The 26691-nt window shown below is 55.5% G+C and overlaps 1 protein-coding gene and 1 non-coding gene across 5 annotated transcripts in view; one reads left to right on the forward strand and one right to left on the reverse strand.

Moving 5' to 3' along the window:
- ABCA3 (ATP binding cassette subfamily A member 3) overlaps positions 1 to 26313 on the reverse strand; it is a 40976-nt gene extending 14663 nt beyond the window's left edge. Inside the window, exons 1-18 of one of the 4 annotated variants that reach the window (XM_043915979.1) lie at positions 26108 to 26313; positions 18799 to 19004; positions 18457 to 18674; positions 17641 to 17857; positions 16460 to 16527; positions 16014 to 16278; positions 14938 to 15065; positions 14119 to 14284; positions 10768 to 11027; positions 8718 to 8834; positions 8302 to 8422; positions 6492 to 6665; positions 4234 to 4415; positions 2235 to 2375; positions 1624 to 1753; positions 819 to 973; positions 433 to 588; positions 140 to 350 (exon numbers count right to left, since the gene is read on the reverse strand). In XM_043915979.1, the coding sequence (XP_043771914.1) occupies positions 140 to 350; positions 433 to 588; positions 819 to 973; positions 1624 to 1753; positions 2235 to 2375; positions 4234 to 4415; positions 6492 to 6665; positions 8302 to 8422; positions 8718 to 8834; positions 10768 to 11027; positions 14119 to 14284; positions 14938 to 15065; positions 16014 to 16278; positions 16460 to 16513 (2260 nt within the window). In that variant the 5' untranslated portion in view covers positions 16514 to 16527; positions 17641 to 17857; positions 18457 to 18674; positions 18799 to 19004; positions 26108 to 26313. Of the gene's footprint in view, positions 1 to 139; positions 351 to 432; positions 589 to 818; positions 974 to 1623; positions 1754 to 2234; positions 2376 to 4233; positions 4416 to 6491; positions 6666 to 8301; positions 8423 to 8717; positions 8835 to 10767; positions 11028 to 14118; positions 14285 to 14937; positions 15066 to 16013; positions 16279 to 16459; positions 17059 to 17640; positions 17858 to 18456; positions 18675 to 18798; positions 19005 to 26107 lie in introns of all 4 variants that reach the window. The other 3 variants (XM_043915978.1, XM_043915976.1, XM_043915977.1) reach the window with 3 other exon arrangements.
- LOC122702347 lies at positions 22334 to 22421 on the forward strand. The gene has a single exon (XR_006343217.1). It is a non-coding gene; the product is annotated as a small nucleolar RNA SNORD116 (small nucleolar RNA).
- Positions 26314 to 26691: the final 378 nt, after the last annotated feature.

Below are 26691 nucleotides of genomic sequence, written 5' to 3' on the forward strand. Positions count from 1 at the left end.
CCGTCTAGAGAAGGCCGCTCCCTGCCTGACCTCAGGAGCCCTCGGGGAACGTGACCAGTGGACACTTTCTCTCACACCTGGACCAGCCACGCGGACCCTGTGCAGAATGGACTTTCGGCTGCCCGCCCACCCTGTTCACCATATTTCTCCTTGAGGAACAGCGATGACCCGCAGCACTGCAGCTCCCCCTTGGCCATGATAGCGATGCGGTCCCCCAGCAGGTCGGCCTCGTCCATGAAGTGGGTGGTCAGCAGGATGGTGCAGTCGCTCTTGTGCTGCTGCAGAAGGTCCCAGATGGCCCTCCTGGAGATGGCGTCCACGCCCGAAGTGGGCTCATCCAGCATCAGCACCTGGAGGGCGGAGAGGCGGCATCGTGAGGATGGCAGAGCCCCGCCCGGGCTGCAGGCTGTGCCGCAGGCCCCCCAGGCCTACCTTGGAGCCCGCGATGAGGGCGATGCCGATGGAGAGCTTGCGCCGCATCCCGCCACTCAGAAACTTGCTCCGGGAGTCCCGCTTCTCCTCCAGCCCGAGCACGTGCAGCATGCGTTTGACCTCCTCAGGGCACTTCTGACGCGGCAAGCCTTTCAGCTGAAACGGCGGGGATGGAGATCCGGCCCGTCCAGGCAGCACTGGCCTTGGTGCTGTTCCTGTCTCTCCCCATGCTGGACCTCACACCCTGACCACCCCGCACCCCACAGTCTGCTGACAGCTCCCTGGAGCAGGTTCAGCTTGCTGGGAGGCTAAGGGCTCCCGAAGCTGCCTCGTGGGTGATGGGACCACAGCGGCAGCCCGTGAACCCTGTCCCCCTGCCGGCTCACCTGAGCATAGAAGTACAGGTGCTCGGCGACGGTCAGGTTGTCAAACAAGACGTCGTGCTGTGGGCACAGGCCCAGGCTCTTCCGGATCTGATCCATGTCCTGCGAGACTTCGTACCCGCTGATGTACGCTCGTCCGCTGGTTGGGGGGAAGAGACCTAGGGCCGTGCAAAAGACCCCGGGGCCCGAGGTCAGTGCAAACATCCTCCAGGAGCAGGAGGAGGGCTGAGCCTCCCTGGTTCGCATGATGAGCGCCCTGCCCCACCGAGTGGGCCTCCAGAGACAGAGAAGGGTCATCAGCACCGGATGCTGACAGGACCCTGAGCCCTCGGGCAGAGACGGGGTGGCTGGTACCTGGCGGAGCCAGTTGGAGGGCAGTCCCAGGAACCCAGGAGAAGCGAGGCCCGGAGGATGGTCACTGCCCCATGACCTCCTGACCCTGCGGCCCGGTCCCCACAGGACTGGCACCTTGGACACGTGCTTGATCTTGATCCCGGCCACCGCGGTTTGTTAGGGTGAGGTGGCATGTCCCCCACACCCTCGGAGCCCAGGTCCCAGCTCGAGCCTGCGCTCAGGGAGGACAGGGCGACCGCCAGAGCTGGGCCGGCGTGTCCAGGACAGCTTTTAGGAGAGTGGGTTTGGGACCCCCATCAGTGCAGGTGGAGCCCTTCCCTGTGGCCTGAGGGGCTCCCGCCCTGTCCCAGGGCCCCTGTGGCTCCACAGCTCTCAGCACGGACAGGACAGCCACCTGAGGGCACGCGGGCGGGCGGTCAGGGCTGGGGAGGGGGCGTGGAGGCCAGGCCCTCACCCGTGAGCATGGAGAGCGTGGTGGTCTTCCCCGCGCCGTTGTGGCCCAGCAGGACGGTGATCTGGCCTTCGTACAGGTTCAGGTTCAGGTCTCTGACGGCCGCCTTGCCCTTGTTCCCCACTCTAAACACCTGCGGGAGAGGCAGGGCCGGCCCTGGGCATCAGGAGCCCCCCGGGCCCTCACTGCAGAGGCCCTCCGTCCTACTCCCCCGGGAATCTCCGTCCACCCGAGGGTGCTGGGAGGAAATGATGCCCAGCGCACCGAGAGGCTGCAGTACTGATGGAAGGCCTCCTCCTTCCTGCGGCTCCCCACCCGCCCCTCCCCAGGCCCCCAGCACCCAGTGTCTCGGCAGGACTAGAAGGTCGGGAAGACCCAGGCATTGCATACAGCGAGCCCAGAGAGTGTCCACTGCCAAGCTGGTCAGAGGCTAAGGGGGGCAACAGCGGGTCCTGACTATTCTGAGCCTCCACACTGGGCCCTGGGGCAGAGCCGGGGTGGCCGGGGCACGGGGGAGCCGGTCAGAGGGCAGCCCCAGGAACCCAGGAGAAGCGAGGCCTGGAGGAAGGTCCCTGCCTTGTGACCCCGCGGTCTAGTCCCAACAGGTGTGGCACCTTGGTCACGTGCTTGATCTTGATCCCGGCCACCAGGTCCTCGGGCTCAGCTTCAAAGTACTCAGTCCTGAGTACTTTCTCAGGGTCGTCGTCCTCTTCTTTCCCGAGCGCCGTCCTCGGGCGTCCGCACCAGTACGAAGGCTAGGACAGAAATCTCGATCGGCCCATCACGTCAGCTCATTTTTTTCTTTGCCACAAACAGAGCAACCACTGACCGACATGCTGGAGCTGGGAGCCTGCCAGCCCCGGGCCTCCCCGGCGAGGCGCTGCTGCAGAGAATGCGCTGCCGAGAGTCCTGGGGTCGGACGAGACCCGGCGCAGCTCCGCGCCCACTGCCCCAGGAAGTGCTGAGTCTGTTCCCTGTTCTGCCACGAGGGCTCACTGTGCAAGGAGCTCAGAGGTGATAGGAGGGAAAGTAAATGAAGAAACTGAATACAAAGCCAGGTCAGGAAGCGGTCCTGCCCAGGGCGATGTGGGGAGGCCCGGCTGCAACCTCTCCCAGGTGCTCGTGAAACAAACAAGAGATGCCCGAGGGCCGGCCTCCCTCCCACGGTCTGGGGTCACTCGAGGGAGGCATACTGTTGGCACAGTGGTGTGGGCGGGGTCGCAGGAGAGGTGAGCACAGGGCCCTGGAAGAAGCCCCCCAGGGGAAGCCCTGCTGGGGGAGAAGGTCTCACCCACAGCTCCAGCCCCGCTCCCCGTGTACCCCCACAGCCAATGGGGCGGTTCCAACGCGTCACATTCCATTGGTTTGGGGGGACACCTGTCTCCCGTTTTAAGTGACTTTGAAATCAGAATGTGTCTTACAAATTACGGAAACCGCCACACAGAACAATGGTCAGTATTTTTCTTTCCTGGTGACAAAGTGGCGGTGCCTCTAAGAATCAGGACCATCTTAGATTTGATGAAATAATGAGTGGACCCTGATTCTGGGAAAGACTGAAGGCAAAAGGAGAAGAGGGCAGCAGAGGATAGATGGTTGGATAGCATCACTGATTCAATGGACATGAACTTGGGCAAACTCTAGGAGATAGTGAAGGACAGGGAGGTCTGGCGTGCTGCAGTCCATGGGGTCGCAAAGAGCCGGACACAACTTAGCAACTGAACAACAACGACAAAGTGGATGGACACTTGATAAATATTAGTTGAACCAAAGATAAACAATGAAGTGGCTCCTGGCTAACCGAGCTAATCAACATGGAATTAGTTAACAATTCAATGGTACACGCATCAATACTGTGTAGTCGTTAAAAAGTGAAGCTGGTTGAGAAAAACACATGTTTAAATAGAAATATATTTACAAATACATTTTAAAAATTTATAAATATGCACAGATAAAATCTAAAAGTGTATTTGTAAATAGACCCATATGTACATGTACTTAAAATACCTAAGATGTAGGGCTTCCCTGGTGGCTCAGATGGTAAAGAATCCACCTGTAATGCAGGAGACCCGGGTTTGATCCCCGGGTGGGGAAGATCCCCTGGAGAAGGGAATGGTTTCCACTCCAGTATTCTGGCCTGGAGAATTCCATAGACAGAGGAGCCTAGAGGGCTAAAGTCCGTGGGGTCGCAAAGAGTTGGACATGACTGAGCAACTAAGACTTTATAAAATGTACCTAGAAAAAAAGAGCAAGTCTCAAGCATTTTTACAAGATCCCCTTTTCTAAGAACAAACGTATACATGTCAGATAACACACACGCGTGCTGCACACGCAGAGGAAACCATCTGAAGAACGTCACCCAGGGTGTCAGCAGTGCTCCTCCCTGGGTGGTGGGACTGTGCTGTTCACTCTAGAAATGTGATCAGTTTTGCAAGAAGCTCTGTTACTTTGTGTGCAGAAAACCCAACCAGACATTTTTTGAGGAAGGAGGCTTGGGTGGGGCTGTGTGCAGGCCCTGTAGCCAGCCGGCCAGTGCCAGCTCCTCCTCTTGGACCTGGGCATTGTAGGTCAGGGGATGGAAGGGCTTGGGGCACGCAGGTGGCCATCAGAACTCACCAGGATGAAGAAGTACCAGGGCTGGGGCACACCGAACTGGCCCGGGAGCACAGCCTCCACGTACCAGGTGACCAGCCCGTAGAGGACGGAGTCCAGCAGCAGCATGCCCAGCACCTGCCCGAAGGTGAAGTCATCATCCACGTTGACGGGACTCAGGAGGTCTCGCCACTGGATGCCTGTGCCTGGAAGACATGCCAGGAGACGGGCCTGACGTGGACCCACAGGGCAGTCAGTGTGACAGCTCCCCGCTCCCAGCAAACCTGACAGCTTTCCCCCGGCCTTTCAGACCAGAGCAGGTCACCGGATCGGTGTCACAGAACCAGCAAAGCTCATGAACTGACGAGAGGGGCTCACGTTTGATTTGTGACATACACGTGTGCAAACATGAGTCCATCTACACAACACATCTGTACACAGACACACAGACACATGTACACACACACGAATGAGGTCTGGGTAAGGCCAGCACTGGAACAGGCTGCCTCTAATACAGGTCTTTTCAGAGAAGGGAAACATGTCAGCGCACATAGAGTTCTGTTTAGCGGTGCTCATGGTGCTCTCTCTTCTCACGGGTTTGTAGCATCGCCGTCCAAAGGATGCCTGGGGGTTTCCGTGTGGCTGACTCCAGGGCCCCTGGTAGAAATGGCTGGTCTCCAGCCTTGGTCTCTGTTCACTTCCAAACAACTACAAATTTGTCTGTTTTAGGAAAATTCAGTATAGAATTTTGAAAACTGGGAGCTGCCATCTAGTTTGACTTCTCTTTGTAAATGGCTACTTTAAAGAGCATCTGAACCCTGGAAGGTACTGTGCATTAAAAAAAAAAAACAAAAAAACTATAGTTTATCACACACTGCTGAACACAGAGAGACACATATATTTAAAAGTCCCAGTGTCAGCTGAAGAAAAAAATTCTACTGGAGGATAAAGCCACACTGAAGGTTCTCGTGGACACCCACGCCCTCCCTCCCTAGACCACAGCCAGGAAGCCATGAGAAGTAGGGGTTGAGGCCTGGAAGAAACGCAGGCTTTGTGCCTGAAAGAGAACATCCGCGTGGGGCAGGGCTGAGAAGCAGGGCTGCATTTCCCCTCCTGTGAGCAGAGCAGCGCCAGGTCTCCCAGGACGGACGCCAGCACAACACCGGCCATGTGGAAACCCATCCTGTCCCTCCTGCCTCTGCTTAGAGCTGAGGAAGCGAGAAGGCGGGCCACGTCTGGGTCCATGCACCTCTTCAAGCCCTTCCGTGAGAGGGTCTGAGTGATCGGAATGATCAGGGCTGTCTCCTGAGAGGTGAGTGCTCTGCCACTGGAGATCTAGCAGGTGTGGGGCGAAGGGTTAAACTAGGTGCACTTTCAACCCTTCAGAGGAGCCTTGATTCCATCGTCAAGTGAAATCTGAGCAAAAACGGGAGCCCCCAGGCCAGCATCAGCCCAGCAGTGTTGATATGACCCCCAAGACATTTTACACCTAAGCCTAGTGGCACAGAGTGTAAAGAATCTGCTTGCAATGCAGGAGGCCAGGGTTCGATCCCTAAGTCAGGAAGGTCCCCTGGAGAAGGAAATGGCAACCCACTCCAGTATTCTTGCCTAGAGAATTCCATGGACAGAGGAGCCTCGAGGGCTACAGTCCATGGGGTCGCAGAGTCAGACACGACTGAGCAACTTACACATGACATTTTACAAGTTAGGAAATGTCACAAAACCCAAGAAAGCCATGTCCCGCTGTGTCCCTTGTTCCTCTCTCAGGTTCCGTCTTCACTGCCAATCCCTGCAGGAAGTATCAGGGAAACGGGGGAGGGGAGACGCTAATTCCACTGCTTTACCAAGGGCTGGGAGCTATCGAGCCCACAGACTGAGACCCCAGGCCTAAGAACCCTAAAGTCCTGAGGCAGGCGGAGACTCAGAGGTGACCAGCTTGAGCCCCACCACCGGCAGATGCAGACTCTCAGGTCCAGTGTCTTCCAGCAGTGACAGCTGGCCCCAGGCAGGGCTTCATGGGGAGCTCAGAGCAGGGACGGGGGGTGCCAATGTCGCGGTAGACACCCTGACTCTCTGTCCAGTCCACCACGTGTCTCTGACCTGCCTCCCCTGTGGCTGCGGCCCCTGCTCCCCATCATGAGGACTTGCCTTCCGGGTGTTTGGCTTGTGAAGCTGCACTGACGTGGCTGGAGCGAGCATCTCGGGGCTGGAGGGCCCTCTGCTCAGACCCTCTCGGGGCAAATGCACCAGCAAGGGCAGCTGTAAAAAGGGAAATGACTCACCTTTGGCTTCAAATTTCCCTATGAGCTGGGCTCCCATCGCCATGGCGACGTTGGACAGGAGGCAGGAGAAGAGCTTCTGGCTCAGCGTCATCCAGTTGTAGCGAGGAGCGACGAAGAAGTAGGGGATGTAGGAGAAGAAGTAGAGGAAACCGCCGATGGCCGCTGCCATGTTGGCTGTGGATGGAGAGAGGGCGAGGCGGGCGTGCGCACCCCCGGCCCCCGGGCACCAAGGGCCTGGCCCTCGGGCGAGCTGCCTGACCCCGGCCTGACATTGGCTGGGGGGCCCCCACTCAGTCCACAGCCTCTTCCCCGGGCCAGGCTGCCGATGCCGCAGGGAACACCACCCCACCTGGGGTGGCACGTACCTGCCCCATCCCAGGGACCCCACCGTGACTGCTCCACCCTCTCCAACAGACCCGCCTCCAGCTGCGTTCTCCTGATGTGACCGACATTGAGCCCTGACCGCCCACTGAGCACCCCCAGCCCTGCCCCGTCTCCTTCGCTCGTTCACTCTCGTTGGACCCGCTCTGTGCCAGGCCCTGGTCCAGGTACCAGGGAAGCAAGGTCCTCCCCTTGGGGAGCCTAGGACCAGTGCAGACGCAGCTGGTGGAATTGGGGGAGCCTGGGACCAGCATGGACACAGCTGGTGGGACTGGGGGAGCCTAGGACCAGCATGGACACAGCTGGTGGAACTCAGGGAGCCTAGGACCAGCATGGACACAGCTGGTAGACAAGAAAGCCAGAAAGGCAGGGATGCCGGGTGAGCACAGCCTGCAAGGGGCAGCAAGCTGCTGACCCGGGATGAGAGGCACCCTGGGCTGCGGGCTGTGACTGTAACCAGGGGACCAAGGGAGGCTTGGATGGGAAGGTGACACGTGGGAAAGACCTGAAAGAGGCGAGTGTCCACGGGTGCTGGAGGTGTGGGAGACAGGGGGCTTTAGTCCATGCAGTGACCCCCACAGGCTCCAGCCTGAAGATTTCTTTATGCCCTAAAGATCTGTTGAGGACATCAGGGGCTTCCCTGGTGGTCCAGTGGTTAGGAATCTGCCTGCAGGGGACGCGGGTTCGATCCCTGGCCCAAGAAGATCCCACATGCCTCGGGGTAACTAACCCCGTCCACCACAGCGGCTGAGCCTGCGCTCTGGAGCTGCCACAAGGAAAAGCCTGCTCACAACTAGAGAAAGGCCTCATGGAGCAGTGAAAAACCCAGTGCAACCAGAAACAAACAAACAAAATTGGTAAGGTGGTAAATTTATATGTATTTTACCACAATAATAAAAAAAAGAAGTTACGAGACACGAAGGGCAGACTGAGAAGCTCCGAGTCAGGTTTAATAGGAGAGATGGGGGAATAACGTCTGACAGATGATGAGCTGAAATGAAGGTCTGAGATCCTCAGATCCAAACATCCACACAGGAAAACCAGACCTAGACCGTCAGCAGTCCTCTCCCCAGCAATAAGGGAAGCCCTGTGGCCACAAGCTAATGTTATTAGAGTGCCAAGGCGACGCTTACACTCAGCTAAAGCAGCCTTCAGAAGTGAAGGCAAAACAGAGCCCTCGCGGGACACAGAAAGTCAAGGAGAATTTACCCCTTGCCGAGCTTCACTGAGAGAACTGTTCAAGGATGTACGCCAACACCTAGAAAGCTGAAGGCGGAGGATGCGCAGAGTAAAGAACACCTCGGCCCCTGGGTCGTTTCTGCTCAGATGCCCTCGGACCCTGGAGCTTCACTCATCCCAAGAGAAACACCACCATCTTCTGAGCTGGGGGTCCCCTAAGACTTCGGCTCCCAGGGGCAGGACAACTCACCTTTGCTGAAGAAGGTGCTGACCATGAAGCTGAAGGAGATGGAGGAGACGGCAAAGCAGGCCAGGAAGACCAGCACCAGCGCGGGGTCGCTGTGCGCGAGCACCGCCACATCCTTCTTCACCTGCGCGGCAGGGCCAGGTGGTGGCGGGGGACAGGGACACAGGGCCACCTCCGTGCCCTCTGGGGGGGAGTCTCCAACATTGAAGCTGGCACGGGCAGGAGGAGGTACCACACAGCTCTCCCTCCCTCCAGGGCGGAGTCTTGGGTGTCTCCCTGAGGGTGCCATGGCTGTCTCTGCCCACGCACCCCTCCACGGGGGTCTCCCTGGGGGTGCCATGGCTGTCTCTGCCCACCCCCACCCCCAACCCCGGACGCCTTGCTTTTCACGTCAGACTGCCTTCCGGGGCTGCGCTCACCTTGACGCAGAAGAGCAGAGTCATGAAGGAGACGGCGACGAGGAGGAGGAGGAAGAAGAGGAGGAACCACGCGGTCCAGAGCAGCCAGCTGCTGAGCCCCATCATACGCATGTACTCCTGGGGGCGCACGGGCACTGCTGTACTTGCTCCACGCCACCTCCCCGGGCCCCAGAGCGCCCCCGCCACGCCGCGCCTGCCCTGGCCAATACAGCCGTGCCCGCAGCCACACACGGCTGATGTGGCTGAAACTAACCAAGATTAAAAATCCTGCTCCTCAGCCCTGCCTGCCGCAGGTGCCCACTGGGCCTGCAGAGGGGGTGGACCCAGGCTCGTCTATCTGCACGGACCGCGCTGCTCTGGGGGAGGCGGGACCAGGGCTGATCAAGCATCTCTCCTGGGCCAGCAACCAAGCAAGGCTGATTTCCCAGCTTCCTACTCACAATTTCAAATGGCCTGAAAAATGGAACGATTGGAGTGGTGGCCACCCACACCCCCACCCCTTGGGCTCAGTGATCATTCAGCATCTGGTCATGCTGGGTCCATCTATGTATCTGGGGGCGTGTACACACACCAACACTTTCTCCTGAACCGTGTCCTCGCCCACAGCTGACTGCTTCAACATTGCACTGTTTTCTTAAAGTTATTTAGGCGCCAAGTGAACAGGACCCACCTCATGAGTTCCCCGAGCCCCTCGTTTGCAGCAGTTTAAAAGCTCCAATAATCACCGAGTTGGCACTGCTAAGAACACTCTAAATGCCCTTCCACTGGCACTGCAGACATTGCTAAAGGGAGTGCTATGCTGTGCTTAGTCGCTCAGTCGTGTCTGACTCTTTGCAACCCCATGGACTGTAGCCCACCAGGCTTCTCTGTCCATGGGTATATACTGGTACATACAGGCCAGTATACTGGAGTGGGTAGCCATGCCCTCTTCCAGGGGATCTTCCCGACCCAGGGACTGAACCCAGGTCTCCTGCATTGCAGGTGGGATCTTTACCAGCTGAGCCACCAGGGAAGAACCAGCTGAGCTAGAGGGAGAACCTCACGTAAATTCTGATGACTCTGGCAGAGTCAGCACTGGGAGCTTGCAGGGAATGCTATTGGCCCAGTTTGTCTGCAGCTACGTCACATCAGTGAGATGCACCTCACACACCTCCCAGGCCCCCAGAGTCTGCCTAGCAGCCGGACACTCCGGCCTCCCTTGATTACACCCATAGTTAGCTTCCTGCTCACCACGTAGGGGAACATTTGTCTCCCATCGACCTACTGTCTCAACAGAAACAGGATGCAAGCTACACACATAATTTGGAATTTCAGCAATTGCATCAAAAAAGTTTAAAGGGAGGATTTCCTGGCAGTCCAGTGGCTCAGACTCTGTGCTCTCACTGCTGAGGGACTGAGTTCAATCCCTGGTCGGGAAACTAAGATCCTGCAAGCCTCACGGCAAGGCCAAAAAAAAAAAAAAGTTTAATGCAACAAGTAAGATTAGTTTCAATGATGCATTTTACTTAACCAAGATTAGTTTCAATGATGCGTTTTACTTAACCTGATGTACTCAGAACACTGTCTTTTCAATATTCAGTCTTTAGCATGACAAGTAAAAAAGTGTTAGTCGTTCAGTCAGGTCCAACTCTTTGCAACCCCATAGACGACAGCCCGCCAGACTCCTCTGTCGACGGAATTCTCCAGGCAAGAATACTGGAGTGGGTAGCCATGCCCTTCTCCAGGGGATCTTCCCGACCCAGGGATCGAACCCAGATCTCCTGCACTGCAGGCAGATTCTTTCTTGTCTGAGCCATCAGGTTGTCTTCAGTGTATAGCACATGAACTATGGTGCTTTATCAGGGTGGTAAAAATCTGGACGGACCAGGCTTGATTTCAGAGAAGCCCAAGATGGGCTCAACCTTGTGGGCATCAGCCTCATGCCCAGCTGCTCCGGTGACCTCAGTGCCCAGCAGCTGCCCAGGCCGGATAGCAGGACTCAGGACAGGATGACCTATGGCCGCACAGAGCCTAAACCCAGGGTCCCTCCAAGCAGACACAGAAGGGTTACCTTCAGCTTCTTCTCCTTCTCCTGCACGATGGCCCGGATGATGCTGAGGGAGGTGTAGGTGAAGCTCAGCATGAGCAGCAGTGGAAGCTGGTACTGGATGGCGACCAGGAAGGGGTCGGAGATGAAAGGCGGGTAAGGGAACCGCTTGGCGATCACAGTGAGCTTCTCGAACAGCTGGTGCGCGGAGGCGTTGGCATGGTAATGCATGATGGCCCTGTCCACTGCATGCTGCACGGCCAGGAAGCCCTCGCGGATATAACCTGCGTGCGGGGGCAGAGGGCATTCTGGCTCGTGGGGCTGACACGCGTGGGGGATGTCACATCCCGGTGCGGGCGCCCGGAGTGCTGCGGGCATTGAGCTGGTGACAGGCTGAGGTCTCCTGCAGGCCTGCCGTGCGCAGGGGCTGCTCACCCCTCTCTGGCTCCTGAGCCCGCCCTCGACCTTCCCAGCCGGCCAGGCAGCATCTCTGACCGGCCTCCGCATCATCACATCTTTCTCTGTCACTCTTCTGCCTCCCTTGATTGCTTTTAAGGACCTATTGAGATAATCGACAATAGCCTCGCTCCCTTGAGACCAGCTGATCAGCAGCGTTCATTCCCATCTCACAGAGGGGCGGGATCCACAGACCAGAGGCCAGCACTACACATCTCTGTGTGCTCTGTGATCCCTCTCTGCCGGCCCTGTTTGACTCCTCACAGGTGTCTGTGATAAAACTTTTACAGTGAAAAAGAGAGGGAAGATACATATTCCAGTTCAGAGCAAGGCCTGCTAGGGGCTGAGTCTATGGAAGTGTGGGCACAGCCTCAGAAGGAAGGCCTGGGTCCCTGAGGTCTGAGCCCTGGGGGACATGGGGTGCAGGCCTGGGTGGCGTGGGCATCCTTGTCCTTAAAATAGTGAATGATGTTTAGAACACCTAAAGTCCTCCAACACTGAACTGTCAGCTGCCTCTAGAAAACAGAAAAGCAATTCTATGCCCACCCCCAGCACAAGGCCATCAAGTCTGCCATCTCCCTTAAAAGTGGTTTCATGGCTGTGATAACAGCAGGCGCCCAGTGAACGGTACCCCTCGCTGTGTGGGGTGGCAGTTTAGTTCTCGTCTTCACGAAGACCCTGCAGAATAGGCAACACTGTCTTCATGGGACACACAGGGCCACTGAGACCCAGGTGTGGCGCCCACGCCGAGCAGGAGGGGCCACAGCCAAGTGGGACCCTGGTCTCCTGGCCCGAGAGCCAGCGTCTGTCTGGCTGCATGCCACCTCCCCCAGGAAACACCCTGCCTGCCTCCTGCTCACATGTGGTTCCCCCACGAGGCCACGCATGCTGCCGAGGGGTCTTCACCACCACAACCTCTGTGGTTGCTCAACACCGACGAGCAGCTACCCTCTGTGATCAATCACAGCCCCACAGCTGAAATTTTAATGATCGTAAATAATGCTGTGGGAAACATCTTTGTGTATCTGGATTTTCTCCTTCTTTCAGGCTATTCCAGGGGCTGTGTCTTTATCAGGGATCAGGGGTCTTAAGGCATGGACACTTGGGGGTGGGCTTGGGGACAACCCTGGCCTAATTCATGGCGGGGGTTAGCTGCTGTGTACCAGGTTCAAGTCCTTTCCACACCTCTCGAGGTCTTCGAGGGTTTTTTAAGCTGATTTGGACTAAGGAGTTCTTTATGACACAGGAAGCATTCACCCTTCATCATTTGCTGCAGTGTTTTCCCAGTCTTTTGTTTTAAAATTACTGTTCTATCTTTTTTTTTTTTTAAGCAAATTTCAAGTTTGTACACAGTCAAATCTGTCACGCTTTTCTTTGGGGAACTGTTTCCTCTATTGCTTCCAAGCTTAGGAAATTGTCCCCACAAACAGGAGGGACAGCCCTGCCCTGGGTCACCCTAGCCAGTGTTTCCTGCCGCGGGCCATAGGCAGTGGGCATGGCAGCGGACACAGTTTCTCCTCCCAGTTCAGGACCTGCCCCGGGGGTCTACTGTGGGGCCTTACACACTTCACCCTGCCTTGCTTGTCCCAGCTCCACTTTCAGATTTAAACTTTTTCCCTGGAACTTTAGCTTGGTGACAGGGCACTGGCCTCTGAAATGCATCTCCAGAGGCTAGCTGCCTCCTGCAGTCCTGGGCTCTGTTTAGGGACATTCCTGGGTGTTTTCATCAGACTCTCTAACAAGTTCTGCCTCTTGCAGACCTAGGAATTAGGAATTCTGAATTCTTTGAAACACCTAGGATGCTGCCTGGAGGTCTTGGCCTGAGGGCAAAGCGTAGTCCTGGAGCCCAGAAACTCAGTTTTAAGATGGTACCATGGTCACAGGAGACAAACAAGCCAACTACATGCCCGAGTTGTACGGGACAGACCAACACACACTCTGATGGGACAAAGAGCCGAGATCTGAGTTCTGCAAACACTCCACTGACTCGATGAGGTCACGGACAATTACACAAGGAGCACAGAGCTTACAAAGCCTACAGAACTGAACACAGAGAAGGGCAGGAGAGAAGGGAAACGCAGAACCAAGCCCTGAAGACCCTGTGCAAATTGAAGCTCCTTAAAAATGAAACAGAAAAACTTTATTCAAGAGACCATGCCTTAGGTGTTTTTAAAGATTATTTTGGTCTCTCAGAATCCAGGCTTACTGGATGTGTTCCTTCTACTGTGTTCGTGCTGTCACTTCAGTTGTGTCCTACTCTTTGTGACTCCATGGACTGTAGCCCGCCAGGCTGCTCTGTCCATGGGATTCTCCAGGCAAGAATACTGGAGTGGGTTGCTGTACCCCTCCTTCAGGGGATCCTCCTGACCCAGGGATGGAACCCGTGTCTCTTATGTTACCTGCATTGGCAGGCGGGTTCTTTACCACTAGCGCCACCTGGGAAGCTCTCCTTCTTCTGCAACGAAGATCTAACATTCATTAAAATCTTCTTCCAGGGCTTCCCTGGTGGCTCAGTGGTACAGAATCCACCTGCCAATGCAGGAGACACAGGTTCCATCCCTGATCCGGGAAGCTCCCACACGCCACGGAGCTACTAAGCCCGGGCACCAAACCCCTGAACCTGTGCTCTAGAGCCCAGAAGCAGTGACTGCTGAAGCCCGGGAGCCTAGAACCTGTGCCCTGCAACAAGAGAAGCCACCGCCACGAGAAGCCTGGGCACTGCGAGGAAGGGTAGCCCCTGATCGCCGCAACTAGAGGAAGGGCCACACAGCAACAAGGACCCAGCACAGCCATAAACAAACAAATAAGTAAGATTATTAAAAAACCTTCCTCCAAAGAAACACAGAGTGGGTTCCCCCACATGACTGTCACCAGCCAGTGCCCAGGGAGTGGAGGCGGCCCCTTGAAAGTGCTCCTCACCAGGTTCTCCGCCGTCAGGGGACGTGGGCTCCCTGGGTCCTGGGTTTGGGAAGAGTGGAAAAAGGGAAGTGGTGTGCCATCCCTCTGTCTCTTTCAGGAAAAAGGAGCCTGTCTGAGTCCACATGTAGTTTCTTCGCGTGTAACTGAAGCGTAAGTGGTATCTCACCTGCAGAAGTAAAGAGGAAACCAAGTGCTGTGAGGGGTCTGGCCAGAGGAGCAAACGTCCACGTCCAGTGTGGGGGTGCTGGTGGACCCTCGTTCCTGCGATCTCAGCACTGCCCCCCCAAGGTCTGGGTCTCAGGGGGTGGAATGGAGTGGTCCTGCTGGGGCACAGGGAGCCCAGGGGCATCTCTGCACCACCCATCACCACCCTCCTCTGCGTCACCAAAGGGAACTCCACCTGTGATGCATCACCGCTGACCAGCAGGCCTCCAGTGTAAGGCTGGGGACCCGATGGCTTCCCAGCCTTAATGCCAGTGGGGGAACCAGAAAACCTTTCTTTTTATTTAAATGTGTGACTGAAGTTCTAATGCCACGGGACACCAAGTTCCAAGTATCTGTGACTTTCCTACTTGTCCTATTTGATTCTGTCCCGGGAGATCAGTAATGCCTTTTACAGAGTAATGGGACAGAGGGGCCACAGCGACAGTCTACAGCCACTGTCCTTAGGCAGGCGAGGCTTCTAAAACTTCTGGATCCAGGGGACAGTCACATTTGTTCCCAGGCAGACAGAGCATCTGCGGGTGGGGAGGGGGCCGTGGCTACCGGCGGCCTGGCTCCTGGAGAAGCAGCTGGGCTCCTTGGGGCCGGGGTCCTCACCGCCAGCGGGAGGGGGTCCCGGCTGTGGTTGAAGGTGTGCTCGAACACCAGGGCGGCCAGCACGTTGGCAGAGCGGTTGTCGTATCTGATGTAGTCCTCGAAGTCCTTCTCGGAGGCGAAGCCATGAGCTATGGGGAGAAGGGGCGCCTGGAGTTGCCCAATCACCTGCTCTGCTTGAAAAAACTGCACCTTCAGATCAAGGACTAAAACTCCTTTTTTCAAGCACTTTGTAAACCTCTCCTAAGACTCGAGGAGGCTTTTGTTTCTGGTAGAGATGGGCTGCGGTGAAGACTGGCAGAACCTCGCGATCCAAGCGGGCCCTGGGCTTCTGGAAGCTGAGAACCGGAGCTGGGCCGGCAGCAGCGCTGAGTGGTCACCAGCCCCTCTCTGGGGGCAGCCACCCTGCCCTGAATTCTGCAGCCCGCATCAGCCTCTCTCTCAGAACCATAACAGTGGGCTCTAAAAACCCAAGGGGGTGTGAGCGTATAGTCTGTTCGGGGATCTCTCTCATCCAGACCCCGTTTCACGTGAAGGATTTGACTCTTAATCCCCCAGGGAGGAAGCAGAACCCTTCCTGGCTGCACTGGACTGTACAGATCAAGGGAGGGCGGTGCCCAAACCAAGAGCAAGAGAAAAGGGGAGATACTCTGTTCCCAGAGCACAGACCCAGCCAGGGCAGCTGCACGTTTCATGGGGGTGTCCCTTAGCGGGCTTCCTGCTGACCTTTGTCAGAGCCGCCCTCGCAAAACCACATCCCAGGAGAGGTCTCTGGCACTAGGCTCTGGAAACACGCCTCGCCCTTGTGATAAAGAACTGCGCTGGGGTATGTGGATGCCTTCCCCACTAGAACAGCTGGGGGCTGCAAACCGTCATGCACGTTCGTTCGCGTGACCCTCACGACCCTGGTTCCTGCTACACTGAGACTCCACACGGCCGAGGGATTCGGGCAGTGCAGCCATGATGGGGGCGGCGGGGTCCACCCGACCGCTACCCAGCTCCCACACCACCAGCCCTGCCCTGAAGCCTGAGCCTAGCAGCGCTACGGACCCCCGTCCCCCGTCCCCCAGACACCGCACCTCGCAGGTTGATCACCAGCGCCCTCTGCACGTTCTCCACCACTGTGCGCACGGCCTCACTTTGGGATGGGATGTAGGCCAGCTCCCAGGTGGCCCCCGGGGGAGGGAAGCTGAAGAAGAGGGGCAGCTCTCGGATGGACTGGCTGGGGTAGAGGGTGGCATTGGGCACGTTCTCTGACTGGATCTTCAGGCGGAGCCAGATCAGGATCCCAGAGAACAGCAGGGGCAGAAAGAGCTCCAAGAGGGTCACCAGCACCTTCCGCTTCTGGGGGGAGACGGGACCGCGGGGTAAGGGGGCACCAAAGCCCCTTCCACCGATGCCCCTCCACCAGGCCCCTCACCACCCCCTCAGCTGGAGGCGGAGGGCCCCGCAGCCCCTCCCACCGATGCCCCTCCACTAGGCCCCTTGCCCCCCCACCCCTCAGCACCCACAGAGCCGGACCCACCTGTAGACTATAGTTCTTCCAGAGCAGCAGCGCCAGCTGCCTGAGCACCGCCATCCTCGCTGGAGGGGCTGCCAGTCGTGGACCAAAGACAGGGGCAGGGCGAATGTGAGACGAGAATGGTGTTGGTGGGAGGTGGGAGGTGGGGGGGACAGTCCGGTCCTGAGACACAGGCCCTCAGCACCGGCTTGTGTCCCAGCCTGCCTCAGACCAGCTCCCGGAGGAGGAGGCGCCAGGTCTGTTCTCTCCTATTCTGTGAGTTCCAGGAACACACGCCCTGTTAGGAAGCTGACTCGGTTTCTTCTGGAACCAGATGCACCGTGACCACCAGAGTGGCAATCATGATGAACGCTATTCACACGTTCTTTGCAGTTCATGTGAATGCGCTGTTTCTTTTTTTTTTTTAATTTATGTGGATCTGCCGGATCTCAGTTGTGGCATACAGGATCTAGTTTCCTGACAAGGGATCGAACCTGGGCCCCCTGCATTGGGAACGCAGAGTCTGAGCCAGTGGACCACCAGGGAAGTCCCTGAATGTGCAGTTTCTTGGCAGAAACTCAGGCCGATGCAAGCCCGGCCCTGACACTTTACTCTCCACCACCCTAGGACAGTAAAAGCAAAGTCAGCTCAGGGTCCTGGCTGTGGGCTGATGTCTGAGAGCTGGAGAGGGCTGTGGGGGAGCAGTGAGGGCCCTGACCCGGGAGCAGGCACTGCAGGACACACAGATGGCTGGAGGGTGCGTGCTCTCCCGCCTGGAGCCCTAAGGACCAGTTTTTCCTGCTTCAACTGTGAGCAGTGGCCTGCGGGCCTCCACCTGACAACATTGATCATTTTCCTCTAGAGAGAACCTACTCTAGGTCATTTGTGAAAGTTGATATTTTTGTAATTGGAGGATAACTGCCTTACAATGTCATGGTGCTTCCTGCTGAACAAAATCGTCATTCAGCCGTAAGAATATCTATGTCCCCTCCCTCTCGAACCTCCTCCCACCCCAACCCCATCCCACCCCCAATGTTCTAATTTAAATCCAGCACACGGAGCTGTGAGAATCTGATGCGAGGTGGATCACCAAACACAGTGACAGCGGAAACAAGAGCAGAGGCTTATCAAGCTCTCCCTGGATTGAGGGAAATCCACCTTCTGAGACTGCAGTGTGAGAAGCAGAGACACAGAGCCACACCAACCTCTAGAGAAGGAGGGGGTCGGAGGAGCTCAGGAAGGCCCCAGGATGCCCGCGGCTAGAAGCACGTGGTTCCAGAAGCCGCGGGCATGAAGGCCGAGGCTGGACCCAAGGTGGATGGTGAGGGCAGCGGAGGAGGGCGACCCGAGAGCGCCTGGTTACTGTCCACGCCAAGGACGCAGCTGGAGTGGAGAGGGGCCCTTCACAGCTCCTGGTCCTGCCTGTGGGGAGAAGCGCCCGTGACTCACAGGAAGAGCCCTGCGTGCGACCAGCCGGCCCCACACTCACACGGACCCAACAGCGTCCATCAGGCAGGTCAGAACGTGAGGGAGACTCGGACAAATGGCTGGAAAATCCTTTCCTAGTTAACCTGCTCCAACACTATAGCCCAGAGAACCCACATCCAGACCCAGTGCTCATGGAGCGAGAGCTCGTTTGTTTTCTGAAACAGCCAGTTTTACTTCCGTCTCCAGTTAGTTGAAAATCATTTTCAGGAAAGCTCATTTTTAATTTAAACTCTTGCTTTAAAAAAAATGTGGCTGTCCGTATCTGTCTAACGGTAGTTCGTCAAAATCTATGCTTTAAAGGGCACTCAATAAATATTAAAAGAAAACACAACTGCGAGAAGTTATTTACAAATTAACTTAAAATATGGCTTTTCATTAACTGCACAATTAAAATGTGAAGCGATTAAAGCTAAAATAGTACGAAGAGCTATTAAGCAGCAACTTAGTAAGTCATCCAAATTCTTTTAGAATTAACAACCTGGAAAACCTGTCTGTCAAAGATCATTGATAAAAGAGTAGTCGCGTAGTGTTACCCACGAAGGCCTGTGGTCTTCGAACAGTTTCGAGAACTGGTTCAGGCTAAGATGGGGAAGGGGTGCCTCCACGGGGGCTGGTCATCCGCACAGCTGGCTGACGGGCGCCTGGTGTGGCCAAGACGATCGCTCCGTGACCAAGAGGGGAGGGTGAAAAGGTCACAGTTCAAAGACGTCTTCTGGACAGAGGAGTTGATGACTTCCTTTTCTGGAAAGGTCTGGCCAAGAAAGGACACATCCCCAGGCTTAATCCCACTTCTCCAGGCGCAGCGGGCTGGGAAGGCAGAGAGACAGCCAGCTTCCCATGAGAACAACCCCGGACAACGGTGCCGGGGAACTGACCTGAGTCCTGGCAGCGGCTCCTGGCCGAGGCCGTCCTCTGGGGCTACAGGAGGTCTGGCTGGAAGGAGGTGGCCCCGCACGGACGGCTCTGGGGTGGGGCTGGCAGGCCTCTGGAGTGCAGGGGGCTGACGTTGGAGCTTGGGAGCACGGACGCCTCATGGGACATCGGGAGGGGCCCGGGGCTCGCTGGCATGACGCTCCGGCACCTTTGGGCAAATGGAGTGGGGGGGTGGCGCCGGGGCATAATTAAAAAAATAATCGTAAAACACCTCTCACTGAGTTAGAAAATCAAAGTGCAAAAGAGATCTCTCAAGCAGGTTTACTTCAGCAGAACCAAATACTATCAAAGAAACACGGTTCCCAGAAACCGAGAACGCTGGAGAGACACTGTGTTCTTTCTCCTAGGACCACAAACCATGAGAGACTTTCCTTTTCTATTCTTTCATATTTCAGAACTTCCTAACCCAGCCCTGGCTCTGGCACCCTCCTCCTTTCTCAGATGAGGAGGAAGCAACTGTCGCAGGATCACACAGCAAGGATCCCACCCTCTTGGTCTGTTTTTACCACGGAACCCCTACAGTCCTGTGTACCCTAAAAGCAGCAAACACCACTATAAAATCTGTACATATTTCTCCCAGAACCTAATACTAGAAATCAAAAAGAAAGCATATCCCTGGAGCCTCACTACCATAACAGACATCGTATATATATATATATTTTTAATTAACATGTTTGGCTGTACCGGGCCTTAGTTGCAGCATGTGGATCTTTTTTAGTTTCAGCCGTGGGATCTAGCTCCCTGACCAGGTACCGAACCCGGTCCCCCTGCCTTGGGAGTGCAGAGTCCTAGCACTGGACCACCAGGGGCGTCCCATCGTGTGCACTCCTGTCCCCCCACAGGGCTCTGTGCTGGCCTGGCTCTGTCTGAAGTCTCCCTGAATGCCAGACCAGCAGTCTGCTCTGTCTGAGTGGAAAAGGAATTTAAAGGAGAAGATTCCCAGAATTACAAAATCTGGGAAGCTTTCTGGTTACGAAAGCAAATGTACACGAGGAAAGGAAGTTCAAGTTCCTCAAAACACTTGAGGTCCCGGCACTCAGAGTCTCCCAGAAGTGGCGGGGGTGGGGGGTGGGGTGGGGGCAGGGGCGGCGCTGGGATCCAGAACCAGCCCAGGTGGGTCCACTCCAGGCTTGGCTTGCAGGGCCCCTCAAGAGCATCTGAGGACTTCTCATTGGGCTCACTTCACGCCTCCCAGGACGGAGCCAGCAAAGAAAGGGAAAGCTCTTTCTACCGCGGAAAGGCTTGTTTGCTTACTGTTAAAATATTAAACGTTAAACAAATCATTGACTATTTCAGTGTTTGCTTTTCAGGTGAGCAATTGGGCTGGTTCAGAGTGAGTGCAGCCATGGGCTGCTCACTCCTGAGCATGCTCTCGAGGGTGCACCAGGTCCCTCCCAGTTTGGGAGCACTGTGTCGGGTGTGCGCCAGCGCGTGCTGAGTCCTGACACCTCCCTTCCTGATTTGGGGACTTTTTCACTATGGGCTTGAATATGTCCTCCAGTTTCTATGCACCCAAGCAAAAGAAGCTTTTATTTCTGCATACACAGAATAGAATGATGGGAGGTATTCTTGCCTGGGAAATCCCACGATGGAGGAGCCTGGCGGGCTACAGTCCATGGAGTCATAAAGAATCGGACACAACTTAGCCACTAAACAACAACAACAACAACAAAACACTTCTGGAAAAGGTCACTGCCAAGCGGGCCTCAAGGCCAGCAAGAAATGGAGAGGCCCCTGGGGCCAGGCACACAGGGTTCCATCACATGTTCTGATATGTCCCAAGCTTGGCACCTCTCCTTCCGTGGAAGCCAAGTCTGCACAGGCGTGGAGTGGGGCATGGCTGGGGGGGAGGGGTCTCAGCAAGGCCAAGGCGTGAGATGCCCCCGTCATGGACAGCAGACAGTCACGGCTCTGCCCCCTTGACCACAGGCACAGAACAGAGAGTGATGGCCTTGTTGTTGACGTTGGCTGGGTCTTGGCACTTTTCCTGAGGACCAAGGTGGGCAAGGACCCACCTCAGCTAGGAAAGCATTTCCTGATGGACACAGGGAGCCCACAACAGTCAGCGTTTTAAGCCTATGTGTGCACCCACTGAGGAAGGCACAAGAGTACTTAAGTGTGTGGTGGTGGAGCCTGTGGCCTTGCAAGATATACAAAGCGAAAAAGCATTTACTCACCCAGCAAACATTTGCCAAGTGCTTGTGTGGTGGGCACTTACATCAGGTACTAAGGATTCGGAAATGAAATTCAGTGTTCTTAATCCAAGGAGTTAACAGTCTGCAAATGCTCGCATGGACTGTAATCGCTACATGCTGAGTCGCTTCAGACTGTGTTCTGAAAAGTTGTGTTCAACTCTTTTGCACCCCATGGGCTATATATAGCCCACCAGGTTCCTCTGTCCGTGGAATTTTCCAGGCAAGAATATTGAAGTGGGTTGCCATGCCCTCCTCCAGAGGATCTTCCCAACCCAGGGATAGAACCCACGTCTCTTGCGTCCCCTGCAGTGGCAGGCAGGTTCTTTACCACTAGCGCCACCTGTGATTGCTACAGTTGAAGCCAAATGAAGCATCAGGAGATTCTGGAGGAGCTCCGGATTCTGTGTGTGTGTGTGGCTGTGTGTGTGTGTGTGTGTGTGTGTGTGTGTGTGGCTCTGGGAAGGCTCACAGGAAGTTTACACAGGAGACCAGCATCAGGTTTCTTTTTCCTTGGGGTGGGGAGGGCATTCCAGATTTTGTGTGTGCGTGTGTGAGTGTGTGTGTGTGAGTGAGTGTGTGGCTCTGGGAAGGCTTGCAGGAGGTTATACAGGAGACCAGTTTCCTTAGGGTGGGGAGGGCATTATAGGATTCTGGAGAAATTAGAGTGTGTGTGGGGAACAGAAAGTAACTCTGGTGGGGGAGGAGCGGCAGGGACTGAACCGGAAGGGGAGTCAACCAAAGCCTTGGGACGCTCTGCCAAGAAGGGCCCTGGGGTGGAATCTGGGTGGGGGCGGGAAGCGGGTAGAGGGGCATCCAGAAGTGCTGTAAGTCCGCTCAGGGGTGTTCTGGTTTGCTTAATCATTTACCCAGTACATGATCTTTTAAATTGTGAAAATACCTGATTCAGTGGATTCCGCAGGTGAATATCCCAATACCAACAAGCAACATAAAAAAATCAGACTGAAAACAGTAGGCATGTGTATAGGGGATGGTTCCCACCAGTGAACCCCACTGTTGGTCTTCAAGCGCAATGGGAAAGACAATCTGGAGTAAAGGAATGGCGAGAAATTCTACTTCAGAAATGAGGAAAAATTTGGTTTACTAATATTTAATACATGGATGCGCCCTGGCACTCTTGCTGGTCTGTGTGTCAGCGGCTGCGGCTCCCTGGTGGAGGAGGGGCTCTTGACGCGGGGTGATAATGGGCCCTCGCCCACTGGCTCACTTGACGCCTCTCAGGCGTGTTGGAGTTTACACACTTCGGGATATTGCGGCTGTAAGCAGACCCTTAAAGAGCCAAAGCCTTCCTTGGAAAATCTGAACAAAATGAGTGAGAACTCACTACCGTCTCCTCATCGAAACTGAGGTCCAGCACGTTGAAGAAAAAAAAAAAAAAAAGAGCCAAAGCTTTGTGATACTTTGCAGTGCTTTGGTGAGCGTCTATCATGAGCACTTAGAACTTAAGAAGGAAATATACATTTTCTTTCATGAGAAGTTTCAAACCTGGAAATCTTTTTCTTTTTTCTCTAGTGACAAATGAGTGCAGCAGACTGTCAGTTACTTTACTGGTTTTAAGCCAATGCACTCAAATCTATCCCTTCAAGGAAAAGGTGAAAATGTGTGAGTTACAGCTTTTCAAAATAACCTGTGCTGAGAACAGAGCGTTTATGAACACAGATGTCTGGGGATGTTTACACCAGTGCGTGACAGTATTGCCACAGATGCGGCAAGAGCACCATCCACGTGAACACTGGCACCTGAACAGCAAAAGCTTTGGGAACCAGAATGTCTACCCCACACCTGAGAGCCCCTGAACACTCACCAGCCCAGATTCATCAAGAGCTCTGGCACAATTGGCGGCTGGGATTGAAAAGCAAGTATCGGGCGCATAGCACAGTCTGCGTGCCTTCCTGAAGTTCACTGTGGACCGCTAGAAAACCAGGAACTGACATACAGAGAACTCAGAACCAGACTTTCAGATGCTGGGCTCAGGCCTCACCAAGAGTTCATAAATGGGATGTAGACTTGATCACCTGGCTCTCTTTTAAGAACAACACACCTTTGTGCAATAGATTTCGCACTATTGAAAAAATTAATCATGTTCACTTTGCCTCTCATCCATTTAAAAGGTCTGTACTTGTACATGCTTCTATGTCCATGATATTCAGGACAGGAGCATATGGCTATCTTTTAAAATTTTATTTATTTACCTATTTTTTGGCTCTGCCACTGCACAGCATGCGGGATCTCAGTTCCTTGACAAGGGATCAAACTCATGACCCTGTGGAGTCTTAACCACTGGGTCACCGGGGAAGTGCCCAGTGGCTATCTTTTCTAATAAATAAAATACATGGTGGTACATGCTCCAGTTCTCTTACATACAGCAATGCCCTGGAAAAGAGCTTCTGGACAACTTATTCACACAACTGGCCCTTCTGTGGATAAGATGGGAACAAATCTGCAAGACGTGGTCATGGCCCCCCGGGCCCTGCAAGGCGAGGTTCAAGGCCATGCTTCAAGGGCAGGGTCACCTGGATGCCGGATGGAGACCCTCACACTCAGCGCCATGATCGGTGGTGGCAGGCTCCTCAGAACCACATGGCTCTGAGTTTGCACTGAAGCTCCCAGCAACAGGTGATGGGGTATATTTTTAAACCAAAGGTGTGGCCCAGAGGAGGCTACAAGGAGAGAGTCCCACAAAGTCTGTGCCATCGCCTACTCTCTTAACCCTGGCTGTAGCCTCGGTCTGCTTTGCTGTCCCACTAGCCTTCGGCCTCTGGAGGCATAGGAAACGAGGAAACGAGGCAATTGAGCATCCCCAGAGAGAGGTAACCATGGATCTTCTGTAACAAACAAGGCAGCAAGCTCATTAGCTCCTGCAACGGTGCTTCTCTGCCCGTCAACTCCAGATCTCTCCAAATGTGGCTGACGACTCAGTGAGGCAGGGGGACAGGCACTGCCCAAGTCTCCCAGGACAGGGACGGACATAGCTTAACACTTTCCTGGGGGTAGGGCATAGGCCTTTTGTGATTTTTGTCAGCTTGGAGTATCATCCACTATTCTAGCCTCTGCTTTCTGAAATCCTTCTTATTATTTCCCAGTCTAGTCCTTGCCCCTTTGTGCAGCCACCACTGACAACCCTGACTGGTTTGCGGGTTCATCGTGGCTGCATGATGGAACTTTCTAGAGTGCTTTAAGATAGAAACTGATGCCTGAGGCCCACCCCTGGAGATTCTGGGCTGTGGTTTGGGGCTGGGACTCTTTCCCGGGCGATTCTAATCTGCAGCCAGGGATGAGACCTTCTGTTCTTGTCAAAAGCCATCCCTCGACCTCTGCACACTTGCAGCAGCTTTTCTGGATGTCCTGTGTGGCACTTACCTCATTCTGTCTGAGGTCAGTTACTTGGGAATAAGTAATTTCTTTAGCTCTATCCCAAGGTCCCCAGTCGTGCACAGAGTCTTGCCCATCACTCTCCCCAGAGTTCTAGACTGCTCTGCTCTTCCCATACCCCCAAAAGCCTCAAGAGCAGAAGAGTCTACTGTTGTTTCAGGAAGCAGGGCTGGAGAGGAAACTGCCAATTAGGGAGTCTTACCTGGGCCTTCCCAGTTGAGACTAAGTGAAAACAGGTTCCCATGAGACTTCCTAGTATATACACTGTGGAAAGCTAGTGACTTAAAAAAAATAAAACAACGTGAACTCCCTCTCTTGTTCCAAAATGCTGTTTCATCAGAATGGTGATCGATAACATTAGAGAAGGGATGATGTCATCCTGTTTGTTGAACATAGTAAGCAACTGTTCAATTAAAACAAAACAACACCCTGAGAAGTTAAAAAGGGTGGGGGGATTCCCATGACATCAGTTTTTACCTGTTTTCCCTTTCTTTTACTTTTCCAACGACCTTAACATTCTAAAGAAAAACATCCTTAATCTTAAAAAAAAGCAGCATCAAAGTGTTTTGAATCAAATGATGCATCTTCCACTTGCACCTCGCCTGCCTGCGTCTCCACACTGCTCCGGGGTCTCATCCACTCCTTCAACAAGCGTTCCTGGAGTGCCTGACATGTGCCAAAGTGCTGGCTATGTGCTAGGAGCACAAGCCCCAACAAGAGCCATTCCGTGCCTTCAGGGAGCTCACAGCTCAGGAGGCAGAGGGGCAAGCAAACAGAAATAACCCTAGCAGGTAACTGTCTTTAATCGGGCAAAGTCCCAGGAAGTGGGGAGGGGCATTCATTCGAGGGACAAATATGCACCAGGCATGCAACCTAAGCCTTCTTTTAGGAGAAGGCCCTTGCCCTCATGAAGCTTACAGTCTACTTCAGGAAAGAGAGGATACCTAGGTAAACACAAATTCATACCAAAGACAGACTGACCATGGGCACCGAGGCTGTTGCAGGCCCTTCCACCTAGACCAGGAGGTTCTCTTCCTTCGGTTCCCCACACAGCTCCCACCACTAACAGCGGACCACTGGACCCCCACCCTGAGGCTCATGAGAAGGAGGGTTTGAGAGCAGGGCGGATTCCGATACGAGAATGCATTCCCACCCACACTGGGAATCTCTGCACGGAGATGAGCCAGCAGCATCCTTGGCGGCCCTGCCTCCGCTCCCCGGCCAGGGATGCTGCACGGCTTTAGCAGCAAGTGCTCAAACTGTCTGCCGGGTGAAGGCCGGCGGCTCCTAAGCTGGGAAATGTCTGTCCACCCTCCTCGGCTCGGCACAATGAATTCCGCAGAGGTTCTAGTTCCGGGAAGGTTAAGTTTCTCCAAGGGGAGCGGCTTTGGGCAGCTGCCTGCGGGGATGGGGACACGCCCAGAGCTCTCGCCGAGGGGCAGCCTGAGTCAGGGCGGCCTGGCATTGCGGGGAGATGCACCTGCTGGGCCGGCGCCGGAGGCCGGCGGCAGGGCGGGGGAGCGGCGGGCTCGCGGGAGCGGCCGGGTGCACGACCCGGGAGGGGGACGGCGGGCGGGGCGGAGGGCGTCCCGGGCGGGGAAGTGGCCCCCAAGCCAAGAGCCCTGCGAGCCAGCGCGCGCGAGCTGCGGGTCCTGGCTGCACTCACCGACCCTCAGCGCCCGGGCGACGGCGGCCGGCGCTGTCCTCTCGCGGGGTCCCCGCCCTCGGCTCCCGGCTCCGCTCTTGCCTCGCGGCGGCGATCGCGGCTGACAGCTGCTGGGCCGCCGCGGCGGGGAGGGGGCGCCTGCGACCAGCGTGGGCTGAAGACCTGGCCGCTCCGGGTCCTGCAGGGGGCGCGCCGGCCGGCTCGCGCATGCGCAGCGGGCCGCCCCTGCGGGTGTCTGACCCGCCCCGGGGAAGCTCCGCCCCGGCCCGGCCCGGCCCGGCCCCGCTCTGTTCACGCCTGCGCAGTGCTCCGCGCGTCCGCGACACGGTCGGCAGGGGGCGCGCGACGCGGGAGCCTAGGTGCGGGGTCTACCCGTGAGGAGAATGGCGTGGTCCACATGCATTTCCAGGCAGCTGAAGTAGTGGTTGCCCGACTTCTGGCTTTCCTGACCATCCTCCATTTATCCTCCAGCACGGTCTTTCGTTGAGTTCTGGGCCTCTTTTCCCAACGGTAGAAGGGTGCTTTGCCACCATGGACCTGGCGAGGACACGGCTAGGCAGACGAGGCCCTGGGGAAGATGGAGG

This window comes from Cervus elaphus, chromosome 10 (genome assembly GCF_910594005.1).
Source record: "Cervus elaphus chromosome 10, mCerEla1.1, whole genome shotgun sequence".
NCBI lineage: Eukaryota > Metazoa > Chordata > Mammalia > Artiodactyla > Cervidae > Cervus > Cervus elaphus.